We start from the raw sequence: 16,785 nt of genomic DNA, 5'->3' as shown, positions 1-16,785 counted from the left end.
GGAGATCCATAGATTTTATAAGTAGCAAGATGAAAAACAAATGGCACTTGGGCATAACTGAGGTAGGAGACCACTGGTATCAGTAGCGTAGCCAGCGGGAGGGCAGGTGCAGAGTGCCCCCCCTGACAAAAAATCAAAGAAAAAGTGCCCCTCTGACAAAAAATGAAACAGAAAATCAGGAGGGCAAAGGAAAAGAAAAAGGGCAAGGAGCCCCTTTTCTAGCAAAATTCAGGGCCAAAATACAAAATAGTGTAAAATACAAAAAAAATTTCGCGCTACGCGCAAACATTGTAACAATTAAGCCCTTTTCAGCTGGATAATGGGCGAAAATAGTGTAAAATACCATTTTTTTTCGCGCTACGCGCGCAAATCATCCAAATAAAGCCTTTTCTGGGAAGCTCGAAGACGTAGTATTGTATAATGCAACTGCAATTTTTTTCGTCTGTGCCCCCGAAATTTTATTTTGCCCCCCTGACCAAGAAAGCTGGCTACGCCCCTGACTGGTATACAGCGTATGATGAAAGGGAGAAATTATTAGGGTTTCTTACAGAAGATAGATGAAGAGCTCTTAGAGGAAGTAGGGATGATGAAGTCATGACGTGTCGAGAAAGATGGGAGATACTGAAGGAAGAAATAAGACGTTGGATATTCAAAGAGAGGGATGAAAGGAGGTAGAAGTAATTCTTGGCGTTCATGTCATGTTTTATTGCTCTGTGTGCTAGCCACATAGGTTTCAACATAAAAAGTCCACAAGTTTTCACATATTTTGTACTCATTTTAATGCAATTTATTGTTGATTCCAAATATGGTCATGAAAATGTACAAATCTAAAATTTGTGAAATTTTGACTTTTTCAAGACAATCTGAAACTTGTCGTCTGCAGTCAACACCCGCGTGGAAGGCAAGAGAAGGTATAAAACAATCTGAAGAAGAAGGTTTAAGGCGGAGGTGGGATGAAGTAGTGACGAACTGCGTATGGTAGGTGATAAACCAAGTAATTGGTCAGATCCGATGCCTACATTGTCGATATGCCCTGCAGATGACCTCAGCAATTAGATGACTGCTCTACAAGTGGTTCTATCGATGTATACAAGAAGATTCGCTGATGATACAGAGCCGCAGGGTAGCTTAACTCCCCGATTTGAGGAATTCACCATTGGCTGTCCACAATGCCATCAAACCAGATAGCTTTAGGGACGCACCATTTGATACTCAGGGGGGGGGGTAGGAAGTTGGGGTCGGGGAAGAAATTTTTTTTCTCCGCCGAAGGCGGCGAAGTTTTTTTTTTTCACCGCCGAAGGCGGAAGTTTTTTTTTTTTAATTTCATGCATTATACACAGTTAGGTGGGGAAGGGTTTTTTTTTTTTTTTCAGTGTTGGTGGGGAAAGTTTTTTTTTTGCTCATGTAGTGGGTGAAGTTTTTTTTTTTTTAAACTTCCTACCCCCACCCTGAGAATCTAATGGTGCGTCCCTTAGTGACATATTGATACTAGCATGGTTATCACTGCTCACCCAAAGGTGTTCATCCTTTGCCCTTCAGATGACCCCCGTATAAGCTTTAACATAAAAAAGGCCCAAATTCTGAGATATTTTCTGAAAATATCAAAAGCTATCTTAAGAACCACTGAAACAACATACTAGGCTTGTTTGTACTCAATTTAATGCATTTTCATGCCGATTTCAAATTAAATTTACAATTCTGAAAGTTTTGAATTATGAATTTTGTTTTTGAAACTTGCTGTCTGCAGTCGACACTTGCGTGGAGAGTTAAAAAGGTGTTCATCCTTTGCCCTTCAGATGACCCCGACCATGCCAAATTTCAAACCGTTTCAGTCATTTTACGCTTCTCAATCCTGATACAAGAGCCCTTGTCCTCCTCCTTCTCGAAACGTCGCTAAAGGTGAACGCCACAGACCAATCTCTAGTCTTCCTCCTGGCTTATCAAAACTCCTTAATTCGTTGATTATTTTTGCTGTGGTAACAAACCGTAAACCCCAATCATTAGCACATCATCGCCCCGGAATGAGGCTGTCGTCTTTCACCGCAAATTCTGTCAGGGTCTGCTTGACCACTGAGGTCCACGATAATGTGTCAGTTACCACCGAGGTCCCCGATAATTTGTCAGCTCATATCCCTGGTGTAAGTTACCGCTGTGGTACGATTCCGGTTACCTCTATGGTCTACCACTGAGGTCCCGATGTGTCAGTTACAACTGAGGTCCCCGATGTGTCAGTTACCACTGAGATCCCAATGTGTCAGTTACCACTGAGATCCCTGATAATGTGTCAGTTACTGGTCTCCGGTAAAATACCACCGAGGTCCCGATGTGTCAGTTACCACCGAGGTCCCGATGTGTCAGTTACCACCGAGGGCCCGATGTGTCAGTTACCACCGAGGTCCCCGATAATTTGTCAGCTCATATCCCTGGTGTAAGTTACCGCTGTGGTACGATTCCGGTTACCTCTATGGTCTACCACTGAGGTCCCGATGTGTCAGTTACAACTGAGGTCCCCGATGTGTCAGTTACCACTGAGATCCCAATGTGTCAGTTACCACTGAGATCCCTGATAATGTGTCAGTTACTGGTCTCCGGTAAAATACCACTGAGGTCCCGATGTGTCAGTAACCACCGAGGTCCCGATGTGTCAGTTACCACCGAGGTCCCCGATGTGTCAGTTACCACCGAGGTCCCCGATAATTTGTCAGCTCATATCCCTGGTGTAAGTTACCGCTGTGGTACGATTCCGGTTACCTCTATGGTCTACCACTGAGGTCCCGATGTGTCAGTTACAACTGAGGTCCCCGATGTGTCAGTTACCACTGAGATCCCAATGTGTCAGTTACCACTGAGATCCCTGATAATGTGTCAGTTACTGGTCTCCGGTAAAATACCACTGAGGTCCCGATGTGTCAGTTACCACCGAGGTCCCGATGTGTCAGTTACCACCGAGGTCCCCGATGTGTCAGTTACCACCGAGGTCCTGATGTGTCAGTTACCACTGTGGTCCCCGATATGTTAGTTACCACCGTAGTCCGATGTGTCAGTTACCACTGAGGTCCCCGATAATGTCAGTTACCACTGAGGTCCCCGATGTGTCAGTTACCACTGAGGTCCCAATGTGTCAGTTACCACTGAGGTCCCGATGTGTTAGTTACCACCGAGGTCCCCGATGTGTCAATTACCACCGAGGTCCCGATGTGTCAGTTACCACCGAGGTCCCCGATGTGTCAGTTACCACTTAGGTCCCCGATGTGTCAATTACCACTGTGGTCCCGATGTGTCAGTTACCACTGAGGACCCCGATATGTCAGTTATCACTGAGGTCCCCGATGTGTCAGTTACCGCTAAGGTCCCCGATTTGTCAGTTACCACTGACGTCCCCGATTTGTCAGTTACCACTGAGGTCCCGATAATGTGTCAGTTACCACTGAGGTCCCCGATGTGTCAGTTACCACTGAGGTCCCAATGTGTCAGTTACCACTGAGGTCCCGATGTGTTAGTTACCACCGAGGTCCCCGATGTGTCAATTACCGCCGAGGTCCCGATGTGTCAGTTGCCACCGAGGTCCCCGATGTGTCAGTGACCACTGAGGTCCCCGATGTGTCAATTACCACTGTGGTCCCGATGTGTCAGTTACCACTGAGGACCCCGATATGTCAGTTATCACTGAGGTCCCCGATGTGTCAGTTACCGCTAAGGTCCCCGATTTGTCAGTTACCACTGACGTCCCCGATTTGTCAGTTACCACTGAGGTCCCGATAATGTGTCAGTTACCACTGAGGTCCCCGATAATGTGTCAGTTACCACTGCGGTCCCCGATAATGTGTCAGTTATCACCGTGGTCCCGCCCCGATAATATGTAAGTTTAGGAGATACACAGAATCTTTCAAACATTAAAGCCATACATATTGCAGTTATGTCCACGGCAAATTCACCGTGACCTTTCCAGCCATAAACCCGCTTAGTGAAGATTAAACCGAGATATGCAGTTAAATATGCAGCACTAAACCATTATATTAATCGATTGTCCAATGCAAATTTATTACCACGTGCTAATATTAATCCAATGAGCGATCGAATTGTCCGCTACGGTCGACTAATCCAATCGATAATGACGCTATTGACATGTACGGGCGGAGCTCCACTGACCGAGTTTTGGGGTATTTTTCAATGGTTTGCTGTCATTTACTCATCAAGGCGGTCCCCGTTATATTATAAGGACTATGCTAATGATTTAAAGATTGACATGTAGAGAATAAACCATACTTGATTGACAGAAAGTACTAAATGTGTACCTATTACGGTTTCGTGACAACCCTCTTCCAAATGCGACCAAGCCAGGGCGGCACGGTGAAGCAAAATGTGCATTGGAATAACACGGATATAACGGTAGGATTTCTTTCTCATACAAATGTATGGTCCCCCGTTATTAAAGCTTGTACCGGATTAAAAATGCAGATATTTTGAAAAGAATAGGCAATTGAAACACAGAGAAAGTACTAAAATCATAGCTTTTATACCTTTTGATATATGACGCTAACTAGTTCATCTCCTATATCTACAACACAGCGCTACCAGTAGCGGCCAATTGCCTATTGTGAGTGCCCCTGTGTTGTGTGCATACATATAGGCAACAATAACTGCATGATGAATGTACGATTTCAATTAAATTTTAATTCTGAACCCAAAATGCTGAAATAATATCTTTAGTAATAACTGTCAGGAAAAGTATGTGACCATTTTAAGCGGATATAACAAGGTAAAGTGAAAGAAACCCCACTTTCTGTTTTGGACGTTTAACGTGCAGTTCTATGGGGAACATAACCTATGACTACGACACTATATCAAAATCGCTCTGTTAACAAAAAACAACGAACTTCGATGATTCCATTCAGGGACATGTGTAAGCATTTCAAATATGCCGTTAAAACTAATTTCATCGCGAACATAGTCGATATGACAGTCTTAAAGTGTTGGACAACATCGTATGTAAAAAGAAACTACGCATTTGGACGTTAAAGTTGGTTATATCACCTGATGTAAAGAAAAATTCTAAGTCATGCCTGTAGATGATCAAAATGGTTTATAAAGTACTAAGCCTACCCATCTCCGGAGATCATTCGATGTCTATAGGGCCTATCAAGGAGTGATTTTTCCTAATCTTAATCAAATAAATAGTTGACTTAACACCGGTAGGAAGTTTTGAGTAAGAAACTAATATTGACCAGTGATATATCCAACTTAATTCTTGCATCAACATTATGTATTTCCCATCCTAGTTGTCTATAAAGCTGAATCTATACTTCATCGCTGAGTGACGAGCGATTGGTATTTGACCAATAAGGTAACGCGCTTTTCCCAACGCAATAAAAAGCGAGCTACCTCACTGGATAGAAACCATTCAGCGATGGGTATGAATTCGGCTTAATAGGTCTAGACGCGAAATTATTCGGAACTTGAGAGTGGCAATGTCCCTGATCAGGCTGATCTTGGGTGGGAATAAACATTGAAAGAAGAACGCATGGTTATTAAACGTTTTGATCAACTTGCCCACTAATCTCCCCGGACTAATCCTAATTGGACGAGTTACCGTCTGGATATTTTTTAACAACTTGTCCGGATATTTTTTCAGTATTATCTTTGGTATTATGAGGCAGTGTGACGCCGCATGGGGGAGCCCCCCCCCCCCCAACTTGGCCCTCGCCGTGTTCACCGTTTTCCTTTCCCTATAGTCAGAACAAAAATCACTGAAAATTCCATTATTTGGGCAAAAAGGCCAAATATAGGTAAACCTTTAGAATTTGCCCTATCAAAAGCTTTAGAAATACCGGGGCAAATAAAACCACACCAATGATACAGTGACGAAAAAAAAAGAAAAAAAAAGAGAAAAAAAGAAAGAAACGAGACCAGTTTTCATTCTGCATGTTCAGTACATTTTTTTTATTATGATAATAATTAACTAAAAACCTAGTTTGTTGATGAATTGATGCTACGTCAAAGAACTTGCAATAGACCATTAGACCATTTCGAAAAATCCCGAAATCCTTTTCGAATTAAACCCCGATGACGTATATCATCAATGCGCACATCTTCACTGCGCAAATTCAATAGCTTTTCGGTAATTCCATAATTCGTCGTGACGTCAAGTGACGAGATCTCGGGTCTAACCGCAAGGAATTATGGAATAATACAGAAAGGGTCAATTACTCGGTAAAGAAGAGAGTAGAGAAATCCATGCACCCTATGGAAGACATGATAATCTCCTACACTGGGGGGTGTAGATTTCAAATGAAGTCAAACATTCAGGCAACCCCATTTGAAATCTACACCCCTGTGTGGGAGATTAAGGCCATGTTTTCCATAGAGGTATATGGATTTCTCAACTGAATGAACATGATGTATGATTTGCATTAATTTGGTACACACGACTTTGTAAAATCGTGAAAAGTGGTGCAAATTACATTATCTTAATACATTAACTAGGACCTATACATGCAAAATATAACTTTTTTGTCTCATATACAGCACCCTAAGAAAAGTTCTATTAAGAACCTTAAAGATTTAAATAGGCCTAGGAACTTTCTTATTCATTAATTCAGAGATTCATCGCAGAGTTAAGAAAAGCGAAAAACAATTCATTTTCTTGGAAAAAGAGCCCTTTCTTTATATAAGGATTCTTTAAGGGTTCTTCAAGGTTAAGGTTCTATTTTCTTGGCAAAAGAACTTTTTTGAATCTACAAAGAACCCCATTGGTTTTCCATGGCGCACATTTGATTAATTAATTAGAAAGTCCCTAGGTCTATTGAAATCGTTAAGGTTCTTCATTAAAAATCAAGACGAAACTTTCAAAAATTGTGCTACAGAATGAAACCAATTTTGGTCGAATAAACTAACTGGACATGATTTTTTTTAAATTATAGAAAAATGTTGAATTCATTCAGGATGGTTACGCATCTGCTTCCATGTTAACCCACGTGATTACGATGATTCGTCGCACATCAAATGACGAAAAGTCGTCTCCAGCACCGTCTTGTCCAAATTTCGACCTAAAAATACACATAAGTAAAAAATGGTAAGTAAGTATTCTGTATCATCATCATCGTCGTCATCCTCCTACTCTTCTCCTCCTCCTCCTCCTCATCTGCCATCAATGTCTTTATCCTATGCAGCAAACACAAAAATATTCTTAAAATGTTTATTCAGAACGTTTTAATAACGGGTTGCATAAAGGTCGTGAAAACGTTTTTAAAACGTTATTGTAAAATATTTTGGGCAAACATTTTTGATTTTTGCAAAATATTTTTTCAACATTTCTTTTGCATCAAGTTTTTAAAAATGATTTTGAATGTTATTTTAAAAAACGTTTTTATACCCTTTATATAATCTTCTAGCAAAACGATTAGCAGAGGAGGAGGAAGAAGCAGATTGGACACTTCAACAGTATATCAGTCGACAAAATCGCCTGATATAAAAAGATATCTATATCTAGACAGATAACTGGACAAATTCTGCCGATTTATTGTGACCTACTTCACATAACCTATGTCCGCGTCATGCAAACCAAACCAATCATATGGATATAAAAATTCATTAATGTGTACGATATTAGATAACAATATCATTTGTAAGTACAGCTGTATTAGCGGTGTGGATGATTTGCAAATTTTATGACGCCACAATTTATTATCTTTTTCGGTCAATTGTAGCACATTGTTTAAAATATACAATTAATTTGACACATTTGGGACTTCAGAATTCGGTAGTGTATAAGAGCCAGTTTCTCGCAGCATGGCTAGTGGTCAGGTTTCCTAAGCCATCCGGCCTAAGCCCAATAGTCCTATACCAGTGCTTACAATTTCACATCATACATCACCATTAAGAAAGATAAATCAATCAAATGAATCCGCATGGCAATGTTGGTAGGGCTAGCTTGCTGGCTTTGGAAGCCCAGCTTTGAGAAATCGGACCTAAGTGTTCTGTTACCTAAGCATTACTGAATAAAATGAACCCTATGTGATTATTAATGTTAATGCTGCCTTTGAAAAATGCTAATAACATACACGATGCATCGCTAGTTCAGCACCAATGCTTTCTTCAGTAGATAGCAGTGACCGTAATCTTCGGTATATGTGCTGTTTTCAGTTTATTTATCACTAAAGAATGTAAAGTGTATACAATATTATAGGACATAACAGGGGCGTACCCAGCTATTTAGTGTGAGGGGGCTAAGCCAATTTTTCGTCCCCATTTGTAAATTTTGTGTCCCATTTTAGTTATTTTAAGGACACTTCACTCTTTGCCGTCCCCATTTTCGTGCGGGTCAGAGAAATAGGGCACTTCGACCTTCAGAAAAAGGGTACTTTGACCTTTGGCCTAGATCTGGTACTACCTTAAAATGTTATGTATTATAAGGAAATTGATAACTATATTAATATTTTAATGATTCTGATATTAATTTCAGACGCATTAATCACCTACCCAATACCCATCCGTGGGAATAATATTTAATTATACTTGCTTTTTAATCAAATGTCTAGGTCATTACATTAAATGTCATATAATTATAATGTTTACGAAACAAAAACGGGGGTATCTTAACAATATTATTAACAAGATAATCAATTATTATACACTCAGTTCTTTGGGTTGATGGGACTAATTACTACAGATACAGGGAGAGCAAGTTATAGGGGAGTTAAAAACAGGTGAGTTAGAAAAAGCCGAGTTGAAATGACGGGCGAGTTGTGAATTTGTTTCCACAATTTATAGCCCTTCATGACTTTGACTGATGACTATGCTTGCTGGTATATGGTCCATGTTTCTGTAACTCGTCCGGTAGTGTTTCTGCATGTAACTCACCATTAGGACTAACAGGTAACTCATGTTTCGCGATGGGACTTGCTACATAGTGCTACCAGTACTTTTTTCTGACTCACTATTTTTCTGACTCGCCTGTTATGTAACTCGTTCATAACCTGCTCTCCAAATGCAGGTGTGCAACATTTACGTGACAAATATGGAGGCATGTATCTAAACAATATCAGACTGTATTCATAATCATCCCTAGACTATGCCATAACCGATTTTTTGATAAATAAAAATATGTTATTAATCATGATGAACTCATTCAGTAGATCTCGAAACTTTACTGATGTTTATTAGGAAATTGTTACATCAAAATACTAGTAAATGATTGTAAAAAAGTTTATATAATTAGTGCAGTAAAAGTAAAGTATACGTATAGGTCATAATATATTATTGAATGCAGCATATCATATAATGGCATAATTATAATGGCTCACTTCAATACTGAACAATTCTGATTTGAGAATCTACCAGTTTCGAAAAAGCCCGAGTAAAAAATCACTTGAGAAGCTAACTATCAGATGGAGTACGGTGACTGAAAAGATCAGATGTGAAATTCTATCAATGTGCACAAATTGATACAAATCAGAGTTTTATGCTTAAATGTAACAGCTAGAGTATGCACAATGGACATGTGGATAATACGGAGAAGTCCAGACCTTTGAAAGCGTGAACATTTCTGCACACCAAATATGAAGTTTCTACTCCATTTAGTTTTAAAGAAATAGCCATAATGTGACATAATTATTGGGTTATATAATACAAATCCTTGAATAGCGTGACCGTTACCATGGAAACGGAATAGAACTCGCGGGTTACAAATTTGACAACATGGCCGAATAGATTCTCCAGACTCTTCTGAACATTTCGATATATGATTTGTCCATTTGAAATATTTGTCCTACGAAACCACCTTGAAATAGAGCACTTTTGGCTGCATGGCCTCTATACTGTATCAGACCTGCCAATCTACCGAAGTCGGAAAGAGGGACATTGAGGCCAAAACCTTGTGCACTCTTTTTCGCCAGCCCATCGGGCTGGTACCTATTTCTGGGATGGGGTCAGTTTGCTCAAGAGATTAATTTTTATTGGTATTGGAATGACCTTTGTTTAAAACTTTTTGTGGTTGAATTTTTTTAAAAATATTTTAATTCGATTTGTAAGGAAAAGTAAGTATGTTTTGCCGTTTCAACGAACGAAAACGAGTGAGTATTACCAAAGTTATGTTTGAACTAATTATGACTTTAAAAGTTCTAGGTATAGGCCTAAATGTAACAATAATAGTTAATATATAGCATCATATGGTCAGCAGAAGAAAATCTGACATCAAGTTCAAGTTCAAGTTCAAGTTTATTTCACCATCATATCATAATAATATTATATACAGTAACAAAAGGTTGAGAAAACGATGGTAGGACAATCACAAGAGCAAAGCTCGAAAGACGTGATTGCCCTCAGTGACAAAAAAAAAAAGACGCCTACAGACAACAGACAAGGACGGGGGTGAAAAACGACAGACTGACAGGACTAGTGCAGACAGACAAAGACGTTGGCAATGACAATCATGACATATAAAAAGTCAATGAGAAATGTAAAAGTAAGTGTCTTAACTTACAGTACAATGATACAATTTTATGATAAATGACATTATTGAATACAATAAATTTATGAGTATAAAGAAATCAAGTAATCTTTGTAACTGCGTTTAAAAGAATTAGGAGACAAGGCAATTTTGATATCATCGGGGATGGCATTCCAGAGCAATGGACCTTGCCTTCTAATGGTATTTCTAGCCAAATCATATTTGAATATTGAAGGACGAAACAAACTCGATGAACGAGTGGAATAATTGTGGATGGCCATATTTTTAACAAAATAATTGGCAAAATTACAAGGCATGTTGTTAATACTGAAATTATACATAAATAAAGCTTTGATAAGTTTATGAATATCAAAAATATTCAAGGCATTTAGCTGAGAAAATAAAGGTGATGTGTGGGCCAGCCACGTAGAGTTGGTACATAATCTGATAATTCTCTTTTGTTTAACAAAAATAGAGTTCAAATTACAGTTGTTAGGATCTGCCCAAATTATATTGCAGTAGTTTAAATGAGGTAGAACTAATGTATTGTACAAGGTAAATAACGTATTACACGAAAGAATATGCTTAAGACGATACAGAATTCCACTATACCTTGAAACAATATTGGTAACATAAGAATTATGATCATACCAAGTCAGAGATTCGTCAAGAATAACACCCAAAAATTTAGTACGAGTTACTTTCATAAGTTCATTGGCATCAATAAATATATGTGTATTGTGATATGTGCGATTGCTATGACGGTTTTTAAACATAATATAATTCGTTTTTTGAACATTAAGGGACAACTTGTTAGCTTTGAACCAGACAGAAATATTAATTAATTCATTATTAACAGAACAGATAAGTTCATCAAGGTTCGGATTGGACATAATAGCATTTGTATCATCTGCATAGATAAAAAAGACAAATCTTTCGAAGAATATACAATATCATTGAGGAAAATAATAAAAAGAAGGGGACCCAATACAGAACCTTGGGGAACACCGCAATGAACAGTACTTAAATGAGATTTACAATTATTGAACACAACATATTGTTTTCTGTTTGTAAGGTAACTCATGAACCACTCCAAGGCCTTTCCACGTACTCCATAATGGCGAAGTTTCTCAATGAGAATATCATGATTGATCGTATCGAAAGCCTTGGAGAGGTCCAGGAATATACCCAATGTATGGTGACCTTTATCAAGATGAGAAACGATCATATTGTATGCCTCTAAGACAGCCATGTAGGAAGAATAATTTGTTCTAAAACCAAATTGACTTTGATGAAGTAATAAATGATATGTTAGAAAATTATAAAGTCTCTTATGAATAATACGCTCAAATATCTTTGAAAACACAGGAAGGATTGAAATTGGGCGATAATTGTTACATAAATTGGAGTCGCCAGCTTTAAAAATAGGAACCACTTTAGCGTGCTTAAGCTCATCTGGAAAAATTCCAGTAGAAATGGACAAATTAAATATGTGAACCAACGGAGAAGCAATCAGGTGCTTAACAGCTTTAACAATATCAGGTCTAATTTCATCATAGCCAGGACTAGCACCAGATCTAAGAGAAGCACAGATTTTGATAACTTCATTTGTATCCGTAGGTGTGAGAAATAGTGAATTCTGTGGAGAAGGAATTTTATTCAAAAATTGATCAAAAGGAACGTGTGTAGAAGGAATATTTTTAGCTAACTTAGGACCAATGTTGGTGAAGAAATCATTAAAACCATTGGCAATCATGCTAGGATCAGTTGTTGGAATGTTATTTATATTAAAACAATCTGGAAAAGGTTGCTTACGCTTCCTTCCTAAAAGATCATTTAAAATTTTCCATGTTTGTTTGAGATCATGCTTGTGTTCACTGAGTAGATTACAATAATACATTTTCTTAGAATTACGAATTAGACTGGTAAGAGTATTTCTATAATTTACTAGTAAACGCTTATTAGCATCTGTTGGAGAAGATTTGAATTTACGATACAGCTTGTCCTTACGTTTGATGGATGTTAAAATGGCAGTTGTGATCCATGGTTTATGAGGAATACGATTGTAACTTTGCTTCACTTGTTTATCCCTAATGGGAAAACAACGATTATATAATACAGACAGTTTATCAATAAATAACTTATACGCTTGGCTAACAGATTCCTCATTAAGAACATGATTCCAATTTGTTAATTCCAGGTGATTTGTAAAAGAATGCATATTACGTTGAGTAAATGAACGACCATGAGTGGATCCAACAAAATTATATTTCATTGAAATAGAATCAGTAAATTGAAAAATAGGATAATGATCCGTGATATCAGACACACATATACCAGACTTAATTTTCTTATCAAAGACATTAGTGAAGATATTATCAAGAATTGTGGCAGAATGTGACGTAATCCTGGTGGGGCGATCTATAAGCGGAAACATATTATGATCAAAGAAACTTGTGAGGAAATTCTGAATTTTTGAATCAGTCTCGTGCTGTAAAAGGTCTAAGTTAAAATCACCCGAAATATAACAATGTTTGTTTTCATTAGCAATAACATCAAGACAACGGCTTAAATCAGAGTTAAATAAATCAACATCAGTTCTATGAGCACGATAAACATTACCAATAATGATATTCTTACACTTTGAATTCAAAATTTCAATGAAGATAGACTCGGAGTGATCAATGACATTAACAGAAGAGTCATGCTGAACTAAATCAAGATCCTTTCTTAATTTAAAAGAAAGCGAATTGTGAATATACAAAGAAGCACCACCACTTTTCCTGTTTTTCCGTGGTACACTAATTAAATTATAATTGGGAATATCGATTAAATTAGATTGATCCTCCTTAAACCAGGTTTCTGACATTGCAATTACAGAAAAAGTGTGTTTCAAATTGGATAAGAAAATTTCTATGTAGTCACGGTTTTTGTTAAAACTACGAGAATTTAAATGTAAAATTGAAAAACTGTCACTAAACGATGCATCAATATCCAGTGAATTATCAAAGTAATAGTTACAAGAGTTAACACAGTTGGGTTTAAACAGATTCTTTGGCATAGCATTATCAACAATATCATCATATAAGAAAGGATTCAGTTTCAAACTTAGCAGCTTATTATATTCAATGGAGTTATTAAAATAAAAAGATTAAATTTAAATTCATTATCATCAAGAATGTGATTGAATGGAAATAAATTACCGGTACAACTAAAACACATCCAGTTATTAACACCAGTATTACCATAAACACATCTTTTATGATAGAAACAATTACAGTATTTACAAGTTATCTTAACATTTTCATGAACAATATTCTTGAAACATTTATTACAATTTGCCATACAAACCAACGTCAACACGAAAATACACAAAAATTACACTAAACAAAAGGGGTATGAAAAATTAAAACAGTAAGGCCACAAAACATGAAAGCCATAGAGAGCCCCGGCAAAACCACCAGGGAAAACAAAATCATGTAAAAGGAAAAATAGATAATATAAACAGAAAATTAATAAATACCAAATCAAATTATTTGGATAAATGAATAAATAAATTAATCAATTAATTAACCAATCAATTAACTAATCAATTAATTAATCAATCAATTAATCAATCAATTAATTAATAATCAACCAATTAACCAATAACTAAATGATAAATGGATGAGTTAAATAAATTAAACAATTCAAGTGAAGTTCAATCCAACGCATCAGAGATCAAATGGGAAAAAGAAATTAATGAGATTAGAAATCTAAAATAAGAAATAGATTACGACATGAACATATCGTTTTCACAAACTGAGCGAAGAGCGAGCAGGAGAAGGAGCAATGGTGAATAGGAGAAAAGGATTCACCCGCTGACTCAACAAAGCTCAACCATGAACGAATAGAACTGGAGCACACAATATGTCATGTCTTGAGTTAGAAAAAAAAATTAATATTAAAATAATAATAGTATATAATATAAAGTATAAACAAATTAAATTAATAAAAATAATTTAAAAGGGGATTAAAATAGAGAGAGGAGTGCAAATAAATTAACTGATCCATGGATAAGCAGTGTAATAAACAACATGGTAAAAAAGAAGATGGTCCCAACCATCGAGCTACAATTAATAACTCGATGGTCCCACAAACAGATGCACTGATAAAAACCAGTGAATGGATGGGATAGCTAAACAGCGAAAAGGGCATTGAGACCAAGCAAAAGAGGTACCAATCGAACTATGGCAGCTGTGAAATGTGGGAATCATCTTCAATAAATAAAAACATGAATGAAAAAAAAAAAAAAAAAAATTGTATAACTCTTTGCCGTCGTAGTGAGACGTCAAAATCGATCGAAAACCAAGTTAACTGGTCTACTCACGAACAACAGTGCTCACGAACCATGAACAAAATGAACACAACACAAAGCCAATGGGTCGCCAACAGGTGAGCAGACAAGGCGTGAACCATTAACTGAGCTGTGACGTATACACTACGACAACAAAGATAATTACAGAGCATAATATATGGATAATAATAAACAAACCATCGAGCTAATAATAGATCGATGAATAAACACTATAATTTTTTAATTATTAGAAACATATTAAGAAAGTAACTTTACGGTACCAGCAAAAGCTATAGTCCAGACACAAAAATCAGTAATGATGTCATATCAGTGTCCTTGACCGGGGGTCCTTACTCCTTGACCACTGAACAGCGTGATATCATGTTGATAACAGATCTATAGAATCAAAATCTTCATCATATCCCCGGATCATATCACAGATTCTCAACAATCTGTGATCATATGGACCATATTGATGTGAAAGTAGTTATCTATCATATCCTGTGTCGTTTTATGGATAAAAATGACTCAAAATGTTATTGATGAAATGGTTGCTATCATAAACATCAGTTTTGTCTTTTCAACGGGAAAAATCCGATGCAAAATAAAGTTTTTAGGGCCTAGCTATAATATGGGCATAATTTATGCATGTAGGCCTATAGTATTGAACAATGTACCCCATTTGACATGCACTTATAGATAAATAAATTGTCTTACTTTATTAATTTAATAACTTCTTTATTATAAATAAAATGACACATAACTATTTGATTCATAAAATTACATTCAACAAAATGATTGAAGAGAAAACACACAAGGCACTAGGCAGACTGTTATAGAATGGAGTATGTAAGATGCCATGTCCATAGCTTCGCATGAGTTTCCGACTAGCAATCAACATGATCAGCACATTCAGAAAAACACAGTTTAAGAGTGAAGATTGTAGTGAGTAACCAGTCCTTAATAAATGTGCTGGCCACTATCTATTATAATATAGTAGGCTTAAACTATACATTGCGAATTAATTAAGTTATTTTAAAATAAAATGTACATGTAAGTTAACTCAAACCGGCAGTGTATTTGTGAAGTGGTATATCGAAAGCAGTGAAATCGGACATTCCTAAGCGAAGATATTGAGTTCGTAAGTTCTGGTATTACAAAATTGGAAATTGAGATATCGTGGGTAAAAAGCTGAAAAGACAAAAACAACAACAACAACAACAACAACAACAACAACAAAAACAAAAAAAAAAAACAAACAGACCAGAACAATTTGGAGTAATGAATTAAAAGAGTTGACATGAGATTAGGAATTAATGTTTTCTGCTGTTTCAGTGTGCATGTTCTCATCGTTGATGGTTTGGTGGACTGTCATGTAGATGTAAGCGTGATCTTAAAAATGCCTTTCACATTGACCAAAACTAATTACAAGACCTCTTCTACATTGAGGCTGGCTTTCCCTTTTAAAGGGAATTTTTATCACCTTTAATGTGAACACATTCTTAATGAATTCTAAAAAGATTTAAAAAAATATTATAGCCGTTTAAAACTATCTTTTCACTTAAAAAACATAGGCCAAGTCTCAAAACGCACTTCAAGAAGACTGCTACGTGACCGCCTCATGACCTTTAGAATTTCTGATATACACGATCTGAATGATGGAGGTAATGATCCCAATTTTAACATTACACCATGTAATTGTATCCAAAATAAAATTAATAACTCAAACACCACGAGCTCATCAGATCATCATCAACCAATTTAATTTTATCAATTTTTCCAAATTATTACTACAAATCCTATTATGTTTCTCGGGTTATGTTTTAAATGCAATCAAGTTCATTACAGTAATTAGATGTGAACGCAAATTAATCTAAACGTTGTTAGGCCGTATAAAATTAATGTTTTGGTTCTCGTCCAGAGGATTTTCATGAATTGATGAGGGAGGGAGGTGTTTTTTTTTTTTTTTTTTTCAATGTAAAATTAGCATTGTCAGTAGTTT

The 16,785-nt window shown here is 36.8% G+C and overlaps 1 protein-coding gene across 1 annotated transcript in view; it reads right to left on the bottom strand.

Moving 5' to 3' along the window:
- Positions 1-5,917: 5,917 nt before the first annotated feature.
- LOC140146039 (zinc-regulated GTPase metalloprotein activator 1-like) overlaps positions 5,918-16,785 on the bottom strand; it is a 191,864-nt gene continuing 180,996 nt past the window's right edge. The window contains exon 13 of the mRNA XM_072167781.1: positions 5,918-7,046. Coding sequence (XP_072023882.1) covers positions 6,979-7,046 — 68 coding nt within the window. The 3' untranslated portion in view covers positions 5,918-6,978. The remainder of the gene's footprint in view (positions 7,047-16,785) is intronic.

This window comes from Amphiura filiformis, chromosome 2, assembly GCF_039555335.1.
Source record: "Amphiura filiformis chromosome 2, Afil_fr2py, whole genome shotgun sequence".
Lineage (NCBI taxonomy): Eukaryota > Metazoa > Echinodermata > Ophiuroidea > Amphilepidida > Amphiuridae > Amphiura > Amphiura filiformis.
Note: the sequence above shows the minus strand (reverse complement) of the source record. Positions and strands in the feature narration are given on the sequence as shown.